General features: G+C 42.6%; 1 protein-coding gene across 1 annotated transcript in view; it reads right to left on the reverse strand.

The window, feature by feature from the left end:
* Nucleotides 1–20539, reverse strand: part of DDX31 (DEAD (Asp-Glu-Ala-Asp) box polypeptide 31) — a gene marked incomplete at its 5' end in the record, with an annotated part of 45039 nt that extends 24500 nt beyond the window's left edge. The window contains 15 exons of the mRNA XM_010186429.1: nucleotides 1038–1177; nucleotides 3248–3298; nucleotides 9248–9307; nucleotides 11652–11828; nucleotides 12174–12400; nucleotides 13087–13193; nucleotides 13581–13700; nucleotides 14473–14537; nucleotides 16259–16300; nucleotides 17647–17691; nucleotides 18492–18556; nucleotides 19006–19076; nucleotides 19514–19557; nucleotides 20032–20107; nucleotides 20286–20539. Of these exons, the coding sequence (XP_010184731.1) occupies nucleotides 1038–1177; nucleotides 3248–3298; nucleotides 9248–9307; nucleotides 11652–11828; nucleotides 12174–12400; nucleotides 13087–13193; nucleotides 13581–13700; nucleotides 14473–14537; nucleotides 16259–16300; nucleotides 17647–17691; nucleotides 18492–18556; nucleotides 19006–19076; nucleotides 19514–19557; nucleotides 20032–20107; nucleotides 20286–20539 (1544 nt within the window). The remainder of the gene's footprint in view (nucleotides 1–1037; nucleotides 1178–3247; nucleotides 3299–9247; nucleotides 9308–11651; nucleotides 11829–12173; nucleotides 12401–13086; nucleotides 13194–13580; nucleotides 13701–14472; nucleotides 14538–16258; nucleotides 16301–17646; nucleotides 17692–18491; nucleotides 18557–19005; nucleotides 19077–19513; nucleotides 19558–20031; nucleotides 20108–20285) is intronic.
* Nucleotides 20540–20836: the final 297 nt, after the last annotated feature.

Raw genomic sequence — 20836 nt, forward strand, 5'->3', positions numbered from 1 at the left:
TAAGCCTGTATTTACTGCCAGCATTTGTTTGTTTCAAGGATGCAAAACCAAATTCGACTCCAAGCAGCTCCACCCGCCATAAACACAAGAAATAAAAGAGAACTAATTTGTGCATGAGTTTACAGGGCTCCATCAACACCAAGACAACACGAAGGGGACTAGACTCAGCTGCTGCTCTGAAAAGCCGAGCAACAGCAGTGCAAGGAGCACGGGGAGTCACGTATATCCAGCTGACTGCTGAGGAAGCTTGAGACCTGATAGCGCTCCTGACTCACTGAGCAGCGAATTGTGTTTTTTCTCCACAAAAGGACCACTGCGCAAGCACAGCTGAACTAAAATCTCATCATGCTTCGGCCATCAGGTAACTGCCTGCACACTGGGCTGCTCCTTACCCAGCCTGGCTTTGCTCTCCTCACCATCTACTCCCAAGTCCTAGCTAGAGCTGGTGTAACAGAAGCTTTCTCAGCTAGCAGAAGCACACCCCACTTTTGGTCTGCAAAATCCGCCCCCCTCATTGCCTTCCAGGACCATACTGGGCACTCACCACTTGCAAAAGCCTCTACTATTCCTGTCACAAGCCACTTACACAACACATATTGGCCAATTACCTGCCAGATATGACCCACAGCTCCCTAGCTATTTCTCTGCCGGATCTCTCCTGAAGAGAAAGCACAATCTCTGACAATATGGTGCTATGCAGGCAGATGGCCAGTTAGCATTTGACAGCCTCATTTGACTTGTGATCTCCACGTAGCCACAATTTGAACCCAGGGCCAGAGAGATAACAACGGAGTGCAAAGGATCTCCGACTATCAACTCCTCTCTGCCCCTCAGCACACACACTCACGTACAATCTGTCAGGCTGATGATTTTCACACACTTCCCTTTTCTCCTTTAGCTAGTCTGGGGCCGGTCCTGGATCACAAGAATTAATAAATTCTTATTAAAACCTGCACGAGACACAGTCCCGCTGAAAGTGCCACGGAAGGTTAATTAGCAAGGATGAGCTGAAACTTTTGTTCGCGTTTCTGACTCACTTAATCTTGTGAGAAGCCAGCAAGCTGACATATTCTGCTTCCGAAGGCGCCAGCACAAGCAGGCTGTTCCCGTGACAGCCAATGCGAGCCGTCCTCCCGATCCGGTGGATGTATTCCGCAGGTGAAGCCGGAGCATTATACTTCAAAAAGGGAACATGAGAAGGGAAAAGAGGAATTAACAGAACACAGCATGTTAATTATAAACGAGACACTCGGCTCACTCATCTGAAACAAAAGGGATCTTAGCAAAACCCACACACTGTCCCTCCCTTGGAATTGGCCTGTTTATAAAGAGCCCATCGGGCTCATCCCTGTAACCATCACTCAGCCCCCTCAGCCACAGCAGTTTTTGACATGTGAATGTGACACATTGGATAATAGGACAGTTTCCCCATCTCAGTGTCTCTCTTTGCTTTTACATTTTATTTCTATACAGGCACATCAGGAACCTGTTTGCTTCCCTTAAATAAATGAAAAAAACCCACATCTCGCAAAGACCTCAAACCAAACAAGCCCCTAGACTGCCCATACAGAGGGGGAAGCTGCCTGCTCTACAACTGAGAGAAAAGCCATAAGATAAAAGATGATGGATTCAAATTTGGAGATTTTAAAATGCTTTTTTAAAATTAAAACAAATCATAGCTAGTTACCAGTTAGAGGAAATCTAAGAGAGATGAGGGAGTAAGTGCTTTCGGCAGCATATGATACAGGTAGCAATTGTCTTCTCATGTATGCCTATCAGGCACTACAAAAATGGTGCTTAAAGATCCATCCCCAATATAGCAGTGACTCTCATTTACTTCACTGGGAATCAAAACTGCCCAGCCATTTGCAGGGTCTGATAAAAGGTGACATATTTCCCTCCCTTTAACCTCCCCCTATTCTTGCCCCCCTCTTCTCTTTCCTGGAAAAATGAACATGCACAGAGATACTGCTCAGAAATGAGCCCTCAGCAGTTTAACTGGAAAAAACCCAACAACCAAAGCCCACTCTAGTGTTTATACCTGTGCCCTCTGGCAAAGTTTCTACTGGCTAGAGGTGTGAGTAAGATGCTGTGAGCAATCTAATTGCTCCCTGCAGGTCCTTGCTCTTGGACACAGCTCTTAGGACAGCTGAGATTTCGCCTTCTGGACACACAGAAGTCTCCCAGGGCTTTAGGTAATTTGCACTGCGTTCTAACTCTGGCAACTATATCTTTGGTTAAATTATATTAATAAACAGATCTGGGAATTAAAGACTTCACTTCCCTAGCCTTCTCCAGCTAGCTAGCTGCTACACAATCTCTCTTTTTTAAAAACACAAAATTAAAATCAAATTTGTTACCTGAAGGGATGAAGTAGAAATGAAAAGGCTTTGTTGAGGCTCTGAGCCCTGTTGTTTTTACCCAGGTGTCACTTGATACACAAGAATCTCTGGATCAGTTTTTCCTCAATTTAACTAACCTTTTTTTAATTATAAATCTTTCTGAAAAAAAGGGGGATTGGACTAGATGATCTTTTGAGGTCCCTTCCAATCCCTAACGTTCTGTGATTCTGTGAAAAATGAAGTCTGCCTCATGTCATCAGCCTCCTCTTTGAAACACCACTGTTTAATGTTCAAGCCATCTCCTTTAGTTTCTAATATTTTCGAAGTAATATTTCTGTCAACAGCAATGCAGCACTGTTGTTGGTTTGGTTTTTTTTTCAGGGAAAATCTGAACTATGCAGTTGTACTGAAAGCTAAATGCTCACAGCTACCCAACCCCAGCTGCAACCCAGCAAAGCCTCACTTGAAACATTCAGGTCATTGCACAGGCACTATTGGGCTACACAGTGTTTAACATTAGGATCACTTAAACTCCTCATGGAACTGCCTTCCCCAGAGAGCTCAGAAAAGCAGAAACACAGAACTGCAAGAGAGATGGGCAGTACTCCACAAGATTTGGCTTCCTGGTAGGGGAAGCAGAGCGTGTTTCCTCCCAGCCAGTGGAATATTACACAGCTGATAACACTGGAGTTACCAAAGAGGAAAACAGACTGTCAAAACCAAGATGTGATAGCAATGCTGTATGCTAGCAAAACCCTGAGCTCCAGTCCTGCAGTCAGGAATACGTGGGTCTGACACACCTGTAGGCATCAGCACAAAGCAAACTGCAGAAAGAGGGCTTGGACTGGCAAGGGATTTCATCTGAGCAAGACTGCGGTTCATACATACACAAACAGCAAACCTACCTGTACGATCCATGTAACTTGAGGCAGGTCTAGTCCACGTGCTGCAACATCCTTTAAAATTAATAAGGAAGTTACTTCAGTAAAAATGCTTTGAAGATATCAGCAAAGTAAGAACTCTTCCGGGATGGCAATTGTGTCAGGAAACAACTGCCTATGCAAGTAGGGATTTTATATGCCCAGCGTGAGAAGAGATGGACTGAAGGTCAGAAATAATGCTGAGGGTTTAAAATGCTAGGAATATTGTCAACAGACTAATACAATAAAACACGACCCACTGCTATGGCCTGCAGCCTAGAGGATATAAAAACACCTATTTCAGGAGAGTGGTATTGAATTACAGCAGTCTGCTACAGACCCTCCTCATTATAGCTAAAAGAATCAACTGTCCTAATGGCAGTAATATTTGTGGTTCTTCAGTTTGTTTCATTGATGAAAACACATTGCTTGTAGACACCTACTACCCAAACAGTGAGAGAGGCAGAATTAAATCTCTGGAAGGCAATACTATTTCTGAGTGCACCTTTCTCCACAGCAAGCCTAAGAACTAAAATCAGGCTGCTAATGATGAAAAGCAAAATGGCCATGAAGCAAATGGTCAATGATCCTAGGCCTTGAGTGGAATTGCTGAAGATGCACTGATCTCCACCTAAAACTAATTACTTGTTCCCTAGGTGATGGTCTGAAGTTGAGGAGCAGATGACTTGCAGGTGACCTGGCCCTATGATAAAAGGCCAACAAACAATTTAGCAGAATCTGCAGGAGGCTGAAGTACAGCTTGAGGAGAGGGGACTTCAGCTATGCCTTAGATTTTCACCACTCTGGCTTTGATTTGGAGAAACAACACTCAGCCCCAAAGAAAAGAGTCTGAAGCTGCTGTCAGGAGTGTTATTTGATGTGCCAGCTGGTGAGGAAACCCATCGACTTCGAGGAAGGACTTGAATGAGACCCTTTAGTTATCCACAGCCAGTATAGCTCAAAACACATACCCTTTCAAAGAGAAAAGAGAGTTTAAATACTGTTCAAAACACAGAGAGAGTGCAAACATGTTTCAATCTCTCTTCTTGATTTTCTGTTCATTAGTAATGTCCTCACATACTCCTCGAATTTTACATTCACCATGCGCAATAGCAGAGCAGGTGTGCAGATTTAACTCTGTTAGGAAATGTTTTGGAACACATGTATCCTTTAGCTAGTTGCAAAATAGAATATATTAAGAATGTAAGCGGGAGCTTAATGTACTAAAAATGTGTCAGCCACCCACTGAAGTGTTTTCATGCAACTCCCACACACGTTAAAAGACTAGGAAGCTGATGTTTTGGCAGCAAAGGCCTTCCCATAAGCACTAGCCAGGTTGCTTTGTGGCTCCAACTGCAGTAAAAGAGGAGACACTTTCCACAGTGCCCACTCTGAAACAATACACACTTTCGCTCCAACACGCTCATTAAGAAATGACTTGTTCCTGGAGTCAGAACGAGCAGATGTACAAAAAGCCATTTAAAGGAGGTTGGAGAAAATAAACCAAGAGAAGTCAGGGAACACATACAGCAGTTATCAGGATAACAAGATTATAAACTCTACAGCACAATCAGACAGGAGTGGTGACACCCGATTCTGATCTGGCTGGCTCTGTTACATACTTCCATGCTGACAAGCTTTTGGTCTTTTCCTCTGCTGTGCTTTTCCCCACACCCAGTAGTCCAGGAAAAGCTGTGTTTGATGAGAGGCCTCTGACCTTGGGACAGGGTCAGTTTACTGGAATAGACGCATTGCCAAGCTGTCCCTGTGGCTGGGAGCAGGCACCTCCAACATGAGGAGGAGGAGATGGCAGGGGAAGGAGCCATCCCTCTCATCCACCAGGATTCTCTCCTTCCTCTTCTAAGATACCTTTTCTCAACACCTCTGGCTGGGAAACTACTGCCACAGACAATACTGTTCTCATGGGCATTTGCCAAAGCAAGCAAGAAAATGGAAAAGGTTAACCGAAAGCCTAATAAATAGCCAGGGACAACATTTTAGGAGGCTCTCCCCCATCATCAGCCTTGTATTCACTATTGCTTTCACAATGCCACCAACTCCACTCAGCTGTTACTGACACATAGCAGCAGCTATTCTCCTGGGGTTTAACTTGACTTTCTTTCAGAAGCGTCTTGGGATTTACTGGTAATTGGAGTGTTTTGCAAACTCTCAGAGATTCCTCAGTATCAGTCCACCTGCATCTCCTGTAGCTCCTTTTCATCAAAGACCCTAGTAGACAGCAGCAAGGTAGAATTAGGATAAAAAGTTTGAGCTGATACACTTTCCTCTGCTGGCAGAGCCCATGAGCTTCTTGCTTCTCAGATATTTAGAAAAGTACTTGCGGGTCACCATATCAGGAAAGAGAATACAGCTTGAGAAACAATGATCCAGTTTTACTGGCACTACATTTATTCCACACACAGAAGCACTAACCTACTGTCAGTGCTCTTTCAAGAAGCCAAAGAGATTTCCAATATACTACTCTCCCTTCTTTTCCACTGCCCCAGACAGCATTCCCTTTTCCATGCATGACCTCACATCACCATTCCTTAAAAACAGGGAACTCAAGAATATAACACCTCAGCAGGTCACTGCTGATTCCCTCCAATGTGCAAGGGGAGGATTAAGTGACCATCTCACAGGAGAAAGGGGAAATAACCCACACCCATGCAATTCTAAAGAAAATCCAGATGCCAAACAAACAAGATGATCTGAAGCCTTAACCATGTTCCTGCCCTGATCCCAACTGCGAGCCACAGAATGGCACAGGATCAAGGTACAATCCATCCGAGGACCCCCAGAAATGCTGAAATTTCTGCTTCTAACAATTCACATTATCACCCCGTGGTTGTGGTGGTGGGGTACAGAGGGGTGGGTGCACGGGAACGGCGGGCGAAAAAGCCGGTTTGAAAGTGGGGCATTATCACTGCAGAAGATCAGAACCAGCAGAGCCACAAAAGTTTTGCAAGTGCCTTGGTTTGCTCAGTCCCTCTCACACAATCTAATTAGGGCAAAGGAAATTGCTAAAGTTGCTTTTGAAAGACACTCAATGGTGAGGTCTTGAAGGCCCTGAGCTTGACAATTGGCTGCCTACATGAGGCCTAGAAGTACAGATGGAAGGCAGCTTGCTCAGGTGCCAGGCTGTCAGTTGGATTAAAATGACTCATTTATTTACCAAAGAACCTCACAAAGTGCTTTAGCTAACAGGCAGAGAGGGCCTAACGGCTCTCCAAGCTGGGGAAGAAGCTCTCGCGCCTTCCCGGCCTGCCAAAAGTCATTACTGCCGAGTGTGGAAAGCCATCAGCAGGGTAGAGACCCCCGTCGGCAGGGTGACAGATTGGGCTGCGTAATCAGAGGAGGAAGGAGAGAGCACAGAAGCTGTCAGAGGCGAAAGCTCTTGGCTGGGGCCGCCAGAAAACTGGCAAGATGAGTTAGCGTGACTGAGTAAACAGCAAACAATCTCCAAATGATCTTTCCTCTCTCCCTGGAAGAGATGAACTTGTTTAAAAGGCACATCCCAAAGGAAGCTGTGAAGAACTTCTGTGAAGGAGAGAGAAATAAATCTGGATGAAACCCTCAGAGATACACAGCCCTTCTTTATTTTCTTGTCTGCCAGCTTATATTGTCTGGCAAAAATATTTTATGGAATATATTAATATACATATGACATAGAGCAAATTAATAAAAGGAACAGCAGGTCCCATTGCTTACTAGAGCGGAAAGATGGGTGGAGAACATGGCATAAGGGACAAGGGAAGGACAGCAACATTATTTGTGTTGCTCTTTTGTGAGCCAGGTTTCAAAATTCTGTGGGCACAAAACGTGATTTCGCAGTGAAAAGAACAGAACCATCTTTCTGCAATATACTTTTGCTGATACGAAGAAAAGTGTCAGAAAAAGCAATGCCCTCAGAGGCAGGAGGTGGTCACGGTGCCTGGCTGCCCTTTGGACATCTGCGTTGGGGAGGCACCTGTAATGTGGGACTTGTGCAACGTGTATCTCTATATTAAGGTGTCCATATGGTCCCCATTACTGTGGTAACAGGCCACCTCCTGGTTTCAATGCATTTGTCCTCCCAACATCTCTGTAAGATAGAACAGGGCTACTATCCCCATTTTACAGATGGGGAGTTGAAGCACAGAGAGATTTTGGACTCAGACACACAACTTACTGTGCTTAACGTGCGAACCATGTGCCAGCTGAGCCATAGGAACTGTAACTGTCAGGATTTGCATCCCGGCATTGCAGTAAACACAAAGTAACTTAGACTGAAACGAAGGAGGGTTACAATAAATGCATTACCTTACACCACTCTCTTCATGGCGATCTAGTTTCATTCACATTACCTCCAATTTATGACAGGTCAGGAACAAACATACAACTGTCACTGCTCAGTTGACATGTCGCTACTTGCCTTTGTCATCACAATTCCACATCCACTCGTACAGAGTCATGGCATGGCAGGAAATCAAACCACATCTCCAGTGTCTCAAGAGGGAGATTCCATTCACTGGGATTTCTTGATCCAACTTCTTCTTCTTCCTACCTTGTCAACAGCTGTATCCTATCTGGCAGATTTTCCCTGCCGCACTTCCTCTTTGAACAGTTTCACCCAGGAACTGATACACCAGTGACTGCAATGATTCTGCTTACTCTTAGTCTAAAATTGAGCATTCACTGCCTTTCCAAATTCATAGAACTGAAATTCAGTAACAAGGCATGTCCCTGAAATTTCCCAGTTATATAGATCATGTGCATGAAGGATAACAAAGTTTAGCTATTTGTTACCTACAATTTACCAAACACCTTTTATCTTCAAAACACTTCATCTACACCATTGAATGATTCAAGGTTTGCTGTCTTCCTCAGCTGAGACACTTAAGTATTACCACTGTATACAGGGAAACCAAGTTATAGTTACAGCTACGCATTGCAAAGATGCATTCTGACCTTGATCAAATCTTTGAAAGGTTGTACATGCAAGCAGGACCAAGGCTTGCATGTAGCAAGTACAGTTTTACAGGTGATACAATATGTAATTTGTCAACGCTAAATCAAACACTCCTATACACATCACAGTCCTAGTTTGAACTGCAGGCATAAAAATAACATAAAATTCAGCTCCCACTCTCTGAAAAAAAATATAAATTCCAACTAGTTTCCTTTAAGAATAAAGTACCACAAGAACAGGAGTCATTTCAGAGCTGGAGAGGGTTTCTCAGCTCTAATTACTCCCGATCGCTGTAATTTACAAGTTTGCGGTGGGTAGAAATCGCCAAGATTCACACATTTTCAGATCAACAGCTGCCACTATTAGAGAGCAAATCGTGCAGCCTTCTGCACCACTGCAGCAGGCTAGCTGTGGCACCGACAGGTCAGAAACGAGAGGCGGAAGGTGCCACCACAACACAAGGGTGCCAGCAAACTTCAGTAGAGGAGAAGAATTTCTCCCTCAGCACCCCTGAAGGAAGCTTGAAGGGCAAAGCATGGAGAGCAGCAGAGCATGTGCATTGCTAATGACACCAATCTCTGGTTGGGCTTCCCTTCCATCCCTGCAGGTTTTCGTTTTTAACCTTGGGGTAGTCATTAAGATGGGAAATATCACATTAGATCCAATTTACCTGGCAGTTACGGGGCATACTGCAAATCAGGATTGCCTTCTCCTGACTGCATGCAGAGGGCAAGGTTCCAGCTTCAAATGAACAGTTATTTCCACACAGAAGACCATGCAAAATACTTAGAAGCCTCTTGTATATGACGTATACTTTTTCTATATATGGTACTTTGCAGCAAAAGTTCATATAACAGTTCACAAAGAGGGCACTGGTCCTTATTTAATATGTGAGAAGCAGAAAAAGGAGATGACCTTCCTCAAGGTCAGACAGCAAGCTGGAATTAGAGCTCAGTGCCAAATCTCCTGTTCTACCATTAGGTATCAGACAGGCCCATTAGCGTGGAGCTGCAAAGGGACTCCAAGTTACTTACAGTGCAAAGCAAGATGCCAGTCTTAGATTTTAGGAACTCCTGGAAGACCTCTGTTCTTTCCTAGAGGATTGAAACAGAAAAATGAAAAGAATGCTTACGCACATTACAATCAAGCATAAAGGTAATTAGCTGATGTAATAATTTAACAACTGTGCCTCATTCACTATACCATGTACAGCTTCAAAAAGCAAAGGAATTGACTTCATGAGTCAGACTCTTCCTGCAAACAGGAAAAAAACCCCAAACAATCTATGGCATACAGGTGTAGTCCCAGGCAGAAAGGCTCAGCATTTGGGGCAAGACTGAATGCATTTGGTTAAATCAAAGCAGCCAACAACTCCACAGTTTGCACAGAAGCACAGCCTGTGTATGTCAAAAAGCAGTAACCATTTTACATGGAGAGGGGATCCACAAAAGATCAGGCAGCAGCAACAGCAGCACTGGCACACTCTGCGGGCAACACAGGCTTTTGTGAACGCAAGAAAAAGCTCGACATCTTAACTGCTGTCTGTCCAGTCACACGATGGGCAGGATAAGCCCATTCTGTTGACACGGTGATATAGTCACATCACAAGCGATCAGCCTCATCATGTGCCCAATGGGGCATGCACACAGTCACTGCACTGACCGTGTAATTATTAAGTATTGGGGATGCTCGGCTGCACAGTTGCTCACGTCAACTGTTGTGGGATAAGTCTTCAAAGTAACAGAGTGGGAGAGCTGAGACCTTTGCCAGAAATCTCTGCCTACGGGGGTAAGGAGGGAGGACAACCTGCCAGTACGGCTCCTCACTTACCTTCAAAAGCCTCCTGTCCTGTCAGTCCCAAAACCTTCCTAAGCACACTCCAGTTACTTTAACTACTTTGGGGTGTGTTTTTTTCCTTGACAAAAGCAACAGAAACTGATTCTTCAAATCCACAAGCAGTATTTGCTATCACATAAGGCAATCTCTGAGCATTAGTAACCAAAAGGTCTCAGTAGCATTTGGTCTTCACTTGCCAGTACCACCTGTCCACCTATACTCCCTCTCCTTAGCTGCGTGAAACAACTGCACACTCACACTCCCTTGATCCAATTCCATTTATTTTCTCTTTTCACAGCTCAGGCTGTCTCTAGCCTTAGAAACACCATACCCATTTCTTTCCTGTCCCTTCTGCTTTCTCCTTCCAAAATATCCTTGTTCCCATGTTTTAAGCCTTCTTCCTCAGAGCTCTAGCTAGGAATTAAGTGAATGTCCTGTTATGTTCATGATACAGGAGAAACCTTACATACCTGACTCCCAGCTAGAGGAACTGCTCTAGGAAAGAAGGGAAGCTTGGGCCTTGCCGACACACTGAACCCTCTGCTGACAAAAATTAAAGAAGAGAGCACGCTGTATCTTGTTGACAATGACAGCAGCCGTGCTCAGCAGTACCATATGGGATCCACAATTTAGCTCCATTAATGCTCTTAATTTGAAGACATCAAGCACTAATTACACACTGGGTACTAAAAAGGCAAAACCCTTCCCCTGGTGCCAGCTACTTACTGGTGTTCTGTAGGCTTAACAGCTGGTCAGGGTAGAGTTGGGCCAGACCAGGCCTGCTCACTTGCTCAGGCAGGCAGGTTGAGGAAAGGCCAGGCTGCAGGGACAGCAAAGCACATGTTTCTGGTCTCCACAGGATGGGAATGAGTGAGAAAAACAATGGCTCTTCACCTCTTGCTTCATCAGAAGAGCTCTATTCATTTACCATCTCTGCTGTGCAGCTCAGAGTAGAGCAGTAACTCTCTCCATCACAGACCAAAGGCAGGATCAGGGGCTGAACTTTCAAAGGAGGTCCCTCAGCTATTGAAAGAAGCACTGCGGTGACAGTTCATTTGATACTCTTTTTGTAGCAAGTTTCAATATCATCACCTAGGCCTATCCAGCTAAAACCTAGGCTTATTTTGGGTTAATCACTGTTATATTGCTGTTATTCCGTCCCAGGGTAAAGAGCAATCTGTCAAGACACTATTCTTCAAAACCAAAGCCAAGCCGTTTCATCCTAGTCTAATGCGGGCAACTTATTGGGTAGTAAAGTTTTGGGGCTTGGATGAAGTTAAAAGCATGTCTTGACTGCATGAGACAGAACCATGGATACCTAAACGGTTTAAGTGTGCCCACTGGGAATACAGAACGGCTGCCTCAGCTTGCTGAAATAACACCTCTTGCCTCTTCAGCTGTGTTTTTCAGATATAGCTACCACGGTACTTTACAGAAGTGGGACAATATTCTTATTCTCATTAGCAGATGGAAGAGTGAGGCCCCTAGAGGTGAAATGACTCTCTGTCCTCTCTTTCTGCCCTCCTCCCCAAAATAACCACATAATAAATCATAGGGAATAAGGAATAAAACTGTGTATCCTGACATTCTGAGAATGCTTACTTCCTGTTCCATGTTGCCATGCAGTCGCAGAAACCGTAAGCGCACAGAGGAGACAGGTGAACGTTCAGATTGTTCTGACTCCAGCCCTCCTGAAAGGACTTGTAGAAAGAGCTTATAGTGGAATTCCACTAGTTCACAGCTAGAGAAAAAGATGATCATCTTGTGGCCTTTTTCAAACTGCAAGAAAAACAAGAAAATTGCACATGACCATTTCCACAGGCCTCTCCCAGTTCCCTGATCATTATAAGATCTTCCACTTCTGGAGATATGATTATCCAGAACAGGATTACAGAGTTTGACACCAAATACTGAGCCCACAAAAGGAGTTCAAGTACATGCTGCACAGGTATCTCACTGCCAGCATGAGAGACACACTATCACCTCAGCTCACCCGTGGCTCCATGTAGAGTAGATGCACTTTGAAGCCCTAGATCTAATCCATGCTGTCCCAGACAGAGTAACAGATAAAAGAGTTGGAGAGGGCAAAGGGCTGCTTAGTAATATAAATGCAAACAGTCTCACCTTGCATTTCTCAAGGATAAAAGCTGCTAATGTGACAAGCCTTAATTTGCTGGGGACCATCATGACATACTGCTTGAGCTTCTCTGGAACAGCAAAGTTTTCCTGGTCCATGCAGTTACTGGGTTCTTTATCCATTTGCGATGCTGGTTTGAGCCCCTTGTGGATTTCATCTGCTATGGAGATGCTGATAGGATCATTCAAACTGATATCGGCCAACCGTGTTACTCCTAAAGAACAGAAAGTGAAAAAGCGATGAGGTCCAGTCTGGGATGAGCAATGATATATTTACATAAAAAACTCCAACTATCGCATCTCCAGTGAGCCATGCCTCAGACATTGATAGAACACTTCCACAAACTGCAGACTCCTCAGGCCTTAGCTGGGCTTAGTTTCTGCGGACTCCATCAAAAGCATTACAACTGTGTTATTTTACATTACCCAAGTGTTTTGACCAGACAGACAGCATTTGGCAGTCCTGTTTTTAAACTGTGTATGGGGAAAAAAAAACCAACTCTATCAAGAACACAGGAGTCACAAGGCCTGGCTCAATTCCTGCCTCAGTAACTGACTTTTTGTATGATACTCAGCAAGTCACAGAGCAGCTCTCCTGTCCTGCCATTAACTCATAGCCGTAATTCTATAACTGCAAAGCGAACAAAGCAGTGCTTACCAGCTTCACAGTGACTTTGCTCTGGAATTTGTGAGACCTATGCAAGGACCATGTAAATATATACACTAACAAAAATGCCAGTAATGAAGAACAAGTATCATAAGCCCAAACAAATCAGTAGGCATTATTCCAGTTCTGCAAAGGGCTTCAGATTGGGCTGTAATATAATCAGACTCAATCAACTATTTTGCAGTTGCCTGTGTGTTATTCAGCTAAAGGAGACACCACCTGTCTATAACCTACCTTCTGTGAGCGTGGCTGAGAGCAGAACATTCTGACGTGTTTCTCTCTCAGCATTTAAAGCATTGAGTATCACAGCTATATCCTTCTCAAAGCCCAGGTCCAGGATCCTACAAAAAGGGCAGAGGTGATGAAAGATGCTGCAGGAAGGAATGAGAAGAAAATCTGAAGGCTACATGAGCCAATTAGGAATAGGACAGGTGCTAGAGTTGATCAGAACTGTGGTTGATCCAGCTTCACGTTCCATCTTCAACTTTTGCCAGGGTCAAACATGTCAGAAGACACCAATGCAATGAACAGTAATCTGACCAAAGGGGACATTTCTTCCTAATCACAGACATCTGGCATTTGGCTGAGGCCACCGAGCATGAATGGTTTAAAATCATGAGCACAAACTCTTTTTTTTTTTTTTTTTTTCCAAAATATTTAGAGAATTATCAAATGGAGATGCAGAAGATACCATAATTATTTACTGTATCTAAACATTGGAAGCTTACCTGTCTGCTTCATCAATAATCAGCCACTGAGTGCAACGAAAATGAATACATTCTGTGGACTTGATGTGATCAACCAGGCGACCAGGAGTTGAAATAAGGATATTTATCCCTTTACGTAATCTGTTTAGATTTAAAAAAAAAAATAAACAAGAAAAAAAGAAAGGAAAAGAAAAGAGGTTACTAGTAACTCTGGAATAGGAACCCAGAGTGAGGAACTGGAATCTACAGAAGATAAAATCCTGACCATAGCAAAATTAGCAGGGACAGTACTTTCTCACTCATTAGAACTGAAGTTTTTTGCACAGCTAAACTTTACCCTTGATCATCACTGACACTCAGAGGCATATGCAATGATAGAGACATGGTGGAAAGAAATAGTAACATAAAAAAATAAAACACTAAAGCTAGTTTTTATTTTCTAATTGAGTACTCTTTTTACTGTCAAGAGTAAACTTCTTTTTGTGGATGCTTATATATAGAGAAATGAAAATTCCATTTTGGATTACCAGCTTACAATTCAATTCTTGAAAAGGGAAAAGAAAGAGATTTTTAACACCAGGAAATCTCTTCTCCAGAAAGCAATTTCCCCCATAACAAATACTGTAGACAAAACTCGGTGGTAAGCAAATACAGGTGTTTGTCAGAAGAGGAAAAAAATACTGACACAAGAGATCATCTTCTCAGAAGGCTCATCAGCATTTTAGAAATAGATCCAACTTGGGGAAGTGAATACTTCCATCACTGTGTCTGTGTAGGATCCAGGGGGATCACAGCTTGATCCAAACTCACAATCGGCTCTCCCAGTAAGAAAAGCACTCTAAAGTAGGGTAGCAGATAAAAAGGCTATAGAGCAGACGGGCCCAAAATACAATTTAAGAAGTTGGCTTCCTACCTGGCTTTTTCTGATTTTCTCTTTTCTCCCCCCATTAGCACTCCAGGCACAATCCAGGCAAACGGCTACAGAAAGGAAAACCAAGACCAATATAGATTCTTCTTAATAAAGAGACAGAGCCTAATCCAAAAATCATGTTTCTTGGCAAAAAGAGAAAGGACTGGGGCTGAAAGTAGTGCGCATCTGGTCTGATCTAACAGATATGGCCTACATGCACTCTGACCCACAGCTACCTATCAGCTGTACCTTCAGTCTAGCCATGTAACTTGCTTCCCATGTTGTCTAGGAAGATAGAAATGCAATCAGTTTTGCACTATTTCCAATCACATAATAGTAATTCTTTTCCTTCTCCCCACGTAGCCTAAATGTTCAAAGACAAGGTACAATGCTATCTCTTCACTGTGCCTTTAAGCCATGTCTTCCTGCAGGCAAGAAAACTTTAAGAAAAACACAGGACCTATAAATTTCCTGTGAACATTAAATGTCACATGTTCACATGTCTGTGAACATTAAATGTCAGTCTCATTGATATGGGCAGGAGATTTTGCCACTTACTTTAATGAGGTCCGTCCCTTCATTGAATACAGTATTTACAGGAGAGGTAATCAAAGCACAGTACTGTCATTACCTCACTCAAGAGGAAATGCAGGACAGAAGCAGAGCACAGCTTGTAAGGACTGCACAAACGCGCGACAGCCAAATGCACTTAAGTTTGCACAGGTCACTGCTTCACAGAAATGCTCCAACAAAATAGTTTTCTGTAGAAAGAGTTCCTTTTTACAGCTTAAAATAAGGACGACGTCCAAGCAAGATCCATACAATATAAACTCAGCGTTGGCATTAGAGTAACTGTGTCAAAAGCAGCTCAACTAGCCTTTTTCTCTCCCAGTAATTACACAATGATATTGCACCCTCCAGTCACCCAGCCCTTCCAAGGTCCAGTCAGATCACGATCTAAACCTTCTGCTTTGGGTCAGTATGACAGTTTACACTGGACTTGATGGTTACTACACATTATACGTAACAAAGAAGTCTGGGTCAATCCAGACTTCAACTTCAACCTTTGAAGGACATCAAAAGTCCACTCATAGTAACTTCTAATTATTATGGAAGAAGACTGAAGTACTTTAAAATTCAGCATGACACAACAAAATCTTACCTGGTAATTCCAGCACTAAAAAAAGACTTGGAAATTGTCTTATTATTTCAAAGACAAAACAGAAGAGGGAGTGGGACTATGGATCAGATAAATGATCAGATAAATGATTTAGATACCTTCTAGCCTCACGGTAAGATACTCTGCCTCAATTAAAAGGAAAGCACTATCATTTAATGATTTTAAAAGCCTTCTAATATCTCCAGCCATTCAATTGGCAAAGCAGTTCACCAAGTTCTACTCCCCATCTGAAACCCATCTGTCCAGTATTAGTTTCAGTAAAACGGTACTTGCCATTGTGAGAGTTTCTATTCATAACTCAGACTGAAACAATGGTGAGTTGTTTCACAACAAAGCGTTGTGAAAATCAACTACGCTTGGTTATGAAAACATGTGCAGCTGAGGTGCCATAATTAATCACTTCGTTGTTCATTTAATAGTTTAAAACATGCCACAGGGAAATCACACTTAAATGCACTTAAAGACAAGCAGATTTATCTTCAAGGATCATGTATCTTGCCAGATGCTGGATTTCCTTAAACATGCAGTTGAATTCACACAGACTGAAACTGTTTAGCATCTTACAGCAAGAAGCTTAAGGAATAAGAACACAGAGCATTGAATTCTTACCTTAAGTAGTTTCTGCATTGTATCAAAACTCTGGAGTGCAAGCTATGGAAATCAACAAAAAAAAGTGAGCTTTGAAAAAGTCCCTGGACTACAGAAACGGACTACAAGCCCCTTGAGCTCAAAATGTACTATAATCTAGTTATGTATATTATCAGAATTCTCAGTAAGTCCTTAATTTTTATTTTAGAAGCTGTGTACTGTTTTACTCTCTTGCATAATCCTTCTTTTATCATATTTGGACCTGTTCAAAAACCTCTCTTACTGTCCCAGCTCCACAAGGCAGCTCTCAGGACAACACAGACTTGTGCTGGCTTCTGTGGACATCCCAGGGAGAAAACAACCTGAAGCCACAGAAGATTTTGCTCCACTGGAGAAGTAAAAGGGAAAACAGCGCAATTTCTGGAATAAAACTACTATGAAGAGGAAACGCAGTCCAGAGGTAAATTATCTCTGGCAGTCAGGGCAGACCACATCATTCCTCTGCCTGAGGTTATGGGAGTAAAACTACCTTAAATGCTCTGACTGCACATGCTACATACTATTATTTGCCAAGCTCTCAAAAAAGGCCATTGCTTTCAAGACAAAGTAATACCAACTGTAATTACAAATTATCTTCCTAAGTACTCTCAATGGAAGCCCTTCAGATAAGCCTACAGTTTCCTACATGCTTAGCATTCATACAGCATCCTAGACAGGCTGTAAGTTTGCTGCTGTAAAAATTTAAATAGCTTCAGAGCTTTCTCCTTTCACTGAACCAAGCTGAGATATTGCACTGCAGGCTGCATAAAACATTGTGCCCCAAACTAGATACCTGCAATCAATTCTCCACATGGAAGTTATTATCATCTGACATGCAAAAAAAAAAAAAAAAAAAAGGCTGATACTCTCCTCTGAAATTGCCTTTGCAATTGCAAATAATATAAATCAAACAGAAGAGAGTTCAGTGGAGAAACCAACTCTTGGAAGCCTCATCTTCAGCATTCACTTATGAATCTGAAAAAAAGGGCTTTAAAAATGAAACGTTTGTATAAACCTATACATTTGCAAAGCTGATTTCATTGGTTTTACTTACTCCCCCTATGGGAGTAAGCGTCTCCCACTCATGCACCAAGCTAGAGAGTTTCTCCAGTCTTCACAATTATTTGCCATTGCATGAGGAAAACTTAAAGAGATTCCTTCTTTATTAAATTTGTGTGGCACTGAACAACAACAATGTGCATCCAGAGAGCAAATGCCCTCTGTGAGAAGATCTGAGCAAAGGGACAGACAACATTTCCTAGGACAGTCCCTGGTGAGCCAACATCTACATGCTAAAAAAAACCAAACAAAAAAACCAGTGTTCAAACACTCAGATTCAGACAGAATCAGAAAGAAGAAAGGCCACCTACCTCTCTTGTTGGGACTAATATGAGTGCATAAGGCCCATCACTGCGCTGCAAACAGAGAAGACAAGAGGTCCACTAAGAAGAATGCAGCAGTGATACACAGCACTCACACGTCTAATTGCCATTAGCTGCCAAAGTGAATTCTGACAGGTTTTAGCGCAAGTGCAACTCTAAAAAAAAAATCAAGTCTTTCAAATATCAATATTGCATTGCCTTCTCTTTCTTGTGATTAGAAACCTGCTTATGGTTATATCCAACATTTTATTCCACACAGACGTCGTTTCACTCTTGTACTTCTGAGTTGCAGAAATACTCTCATGTTTGATGCACAGCAACAATCTGTAGGTAGCAGCTGCAGAAAGTAACAATCCAGTACGGGTTGGAAACATTTCAACTCGTAAGGAAAGTCAGGATGATCCCTTTCCAAAAAACGCACAAGAGATGGCAGATCTGCAGCAACGTTTTTTTTGTCAGACAATTAAAATTGGGAGCAATTATCAAACCATGCCGTAGAAGCTTACTGCTCCTAAAGACATGGCAGTAACCTTTGTTTTCAGTTCTCCCAGCTTTCAGACCATTGTCTCATCTGCACTCTTCCTTCACCAAACTTTACGATTTAAGCAATTTACAATTCAGCATGAAGTAATGAGGAATGTGTAACATTATTCCTGTATCATCTGTATCTCGGCAGCACAGGAGGATCACATAAGCCACATGCACAAATAAAAGGGAAAAGAGACTTCTTGACCTTTGTATCAAGAAGAGACAGTGATGACTACAAGAGAAGAGCTGGATTTTATTTTTATTAATCTTAATATCAAAAGCAAATATTTTCCCATTGCACCTACCTGTATTTTGGATTTCATTCCTTGCAAAGACTGTACAAGTGGAATCCCATAGGCAAGAGTTTTACCTTTTTAAAAGGGAGAAAAGTGAAAGTTTCCATCAAAAAGGTGGCAATTGCAGCACTCCATCAAATTAAAGTACCATTCATCCTATCATTCTTAAACAAAGGTCATGAGGCTGGAAAAGTTTTAATTAAGTAGAAAGTTTCCAGAAAGGAAGATTGACCGGCAATTCAACAAAGGGTTAATTTGTTTTAAAAAAGAGAGGTGGTGGCATCCTGGATCTGCCCTGCAACAGCCCCACATGCAATGGCTGGCAGCTGCACATCAACATTCAGTCCCACCACCACGTTGTCACAGAAGTTTGCACAGCATATGTCTGTGTCACGGCAGTCCCACACCAGCCCTCCCGGCCTGTCACTTTCCTGAGCTGTACTGGGAACGGGAGGTTTTGGTTCTGTATCTGGGATCCAGTTTAAATTGCCCTAGGGAAGGAGACTGACAATGAAACACTGACCTGAACCAGTCTGAGACCTCACTAGAGCATCTTTGCCTTGCAGGAGCACAGGAATTGTTTGCTTCTGAACACTGCGTAACAAACAAAACAGGTTAGGAAATACGAATGCAACATAGCATAGAATGCTAAGGTTTTAACATACAGTGACTGCTTCAAAACTGTTTATCCCAAATTCCATGCGTTCATCGCCGCTGTGCAGCTACAACAGTGGAGATGATTTCTAAGGAAAGTCACTGGATAGGCATCAGATGTGACAAATTGAAAAAAGATGATTTTACAATTCAGATTAGAAGGCAGGACTCCAAGGTTCCATCTTCAGCTGTGACAACTGACTTGCTGTGTAACAAGTTATTTCTCATCCCAGATTTTGAAAGCAACAAACCCTATGGCAAATGGGACAGCTTAACAGGTACTGCGGTCTTCAGAACCAATTACATATAATGAAACAATAACAGATGATTGGCTTTAAGGGGTAGTGAAATGCAAACTTTTATATTCATTTGCTTACCTGGTCATGCTATTTATCTTTAGGACTGTGTTAATTGTAGAGATCTAGAGAGATAATAAAGAGCAGTAAACAGGTTTCATTGTCAAACTGTTGCTTTTGTTAATTTTTGTAGTACATGATAAGGCAAAGACCAGAAGAATGATGTTTATTCTCTACATTACTGGTCCAGGGCAACTGGAAGTAGAAGTTCCCATGTCCTCAAAATACTTCTTAATCAGAATTACACCATTGCTGGTACATCATGAAATATCAGACTTGTTAGAATACTGCACTCCCAAAGAGTGTTCTATGTTTTTTTGATATTACAGCTGCAAACGGTGAAGGGTGCTGGGACAGGGTGTTTGGGGATGGGTCAGGACACTGACCAGCATATTGAGCTAAGGGACTGCAACAAAATCAGGCAAAGTACTGGCAAGTCCGTCCAAATCATCATGAATCAAGGTGCATCTCTCAGCTCCCTAACCCACCCCCTGCCCAAAAGAGCATGTTTCAAGGTGCACAGCCTTCCTCCCACTCACCAGATGTGGATGGAGGTCCAACTGGCTGAAAGAATCGGTAGTGAAAACATTTTCTTGCACCTGCTGCACGGCTTTTCTGAGTTAGGGGAAACAAAACAAAACATATGGTTAAAAATCACACAATAGTATTCTATGTAAACAGCAATGAAACTACATGCAACAAGCAACTGCTTTGCCCAAGTAAGGACAAGAATTGAAGACAGTGAATTGCAAAGCACTGAAGGGGTTTCTTCCCTCCCAGTTGTCTAAAATACCTGTGAATTTCTGGGATATCAGGGTTGTTTCTAAACAGGCTGGATGTCTTAATGAAAGGTTTGCTTTTCTGGCTTTCATTTCTGTTGTCAGTCAACAGCTTTTTAGAAAGAGGTTTTTGTGATGAACTTCGCTTTTCCCTGATGTCAGCTTCTGTAGCACGTTTCTTGAAGGCGGTTATTGATGGCTTACGTTTACATTTCAAAGGTGGGTTTCCATGTGGTGACTGGAGCTTTCTTTTCAGAGCTTTAGACTGCTTTAATGTCAACAAACAAAACAGATATCAAGAATTCATTAAAGACTGAGATTTAACAACATGATATCACATTGAACACAAACATCAGCCCACCAATAGATCCCTTATCTTTCTAATTCCCTACCCCATGACTAAAGACACAAAGTTTGATTTTGCAGCTAGAAGGTCCCAGTCTGACAGACTCACCACCACGCCTGAGACCTCTGAACACCACTGAAATGCAAGCAGAAATCTGAAGTCATATATAGCGCTCATCTCTAAAGGATTTCATCTAGCTTCTACAGTAACTGAGCAGAA

This window comes from Mesitornis unicolor, unplaced genomic scaffold (assembly GCF_000695765.1).
Source record: "Mesitornis unicolor isolate BGI_N332 unplaced genomic scaffold, ASM69576v1 scaffold27500, whole genome shotgun sequence".
Taxonomy (NCBI): Eukaryota; Metazoa; Chordata; class Aves; order Mesitornithiformes; family Mesitornithidae; genus Mesitornis; species Mesitornis unicolor.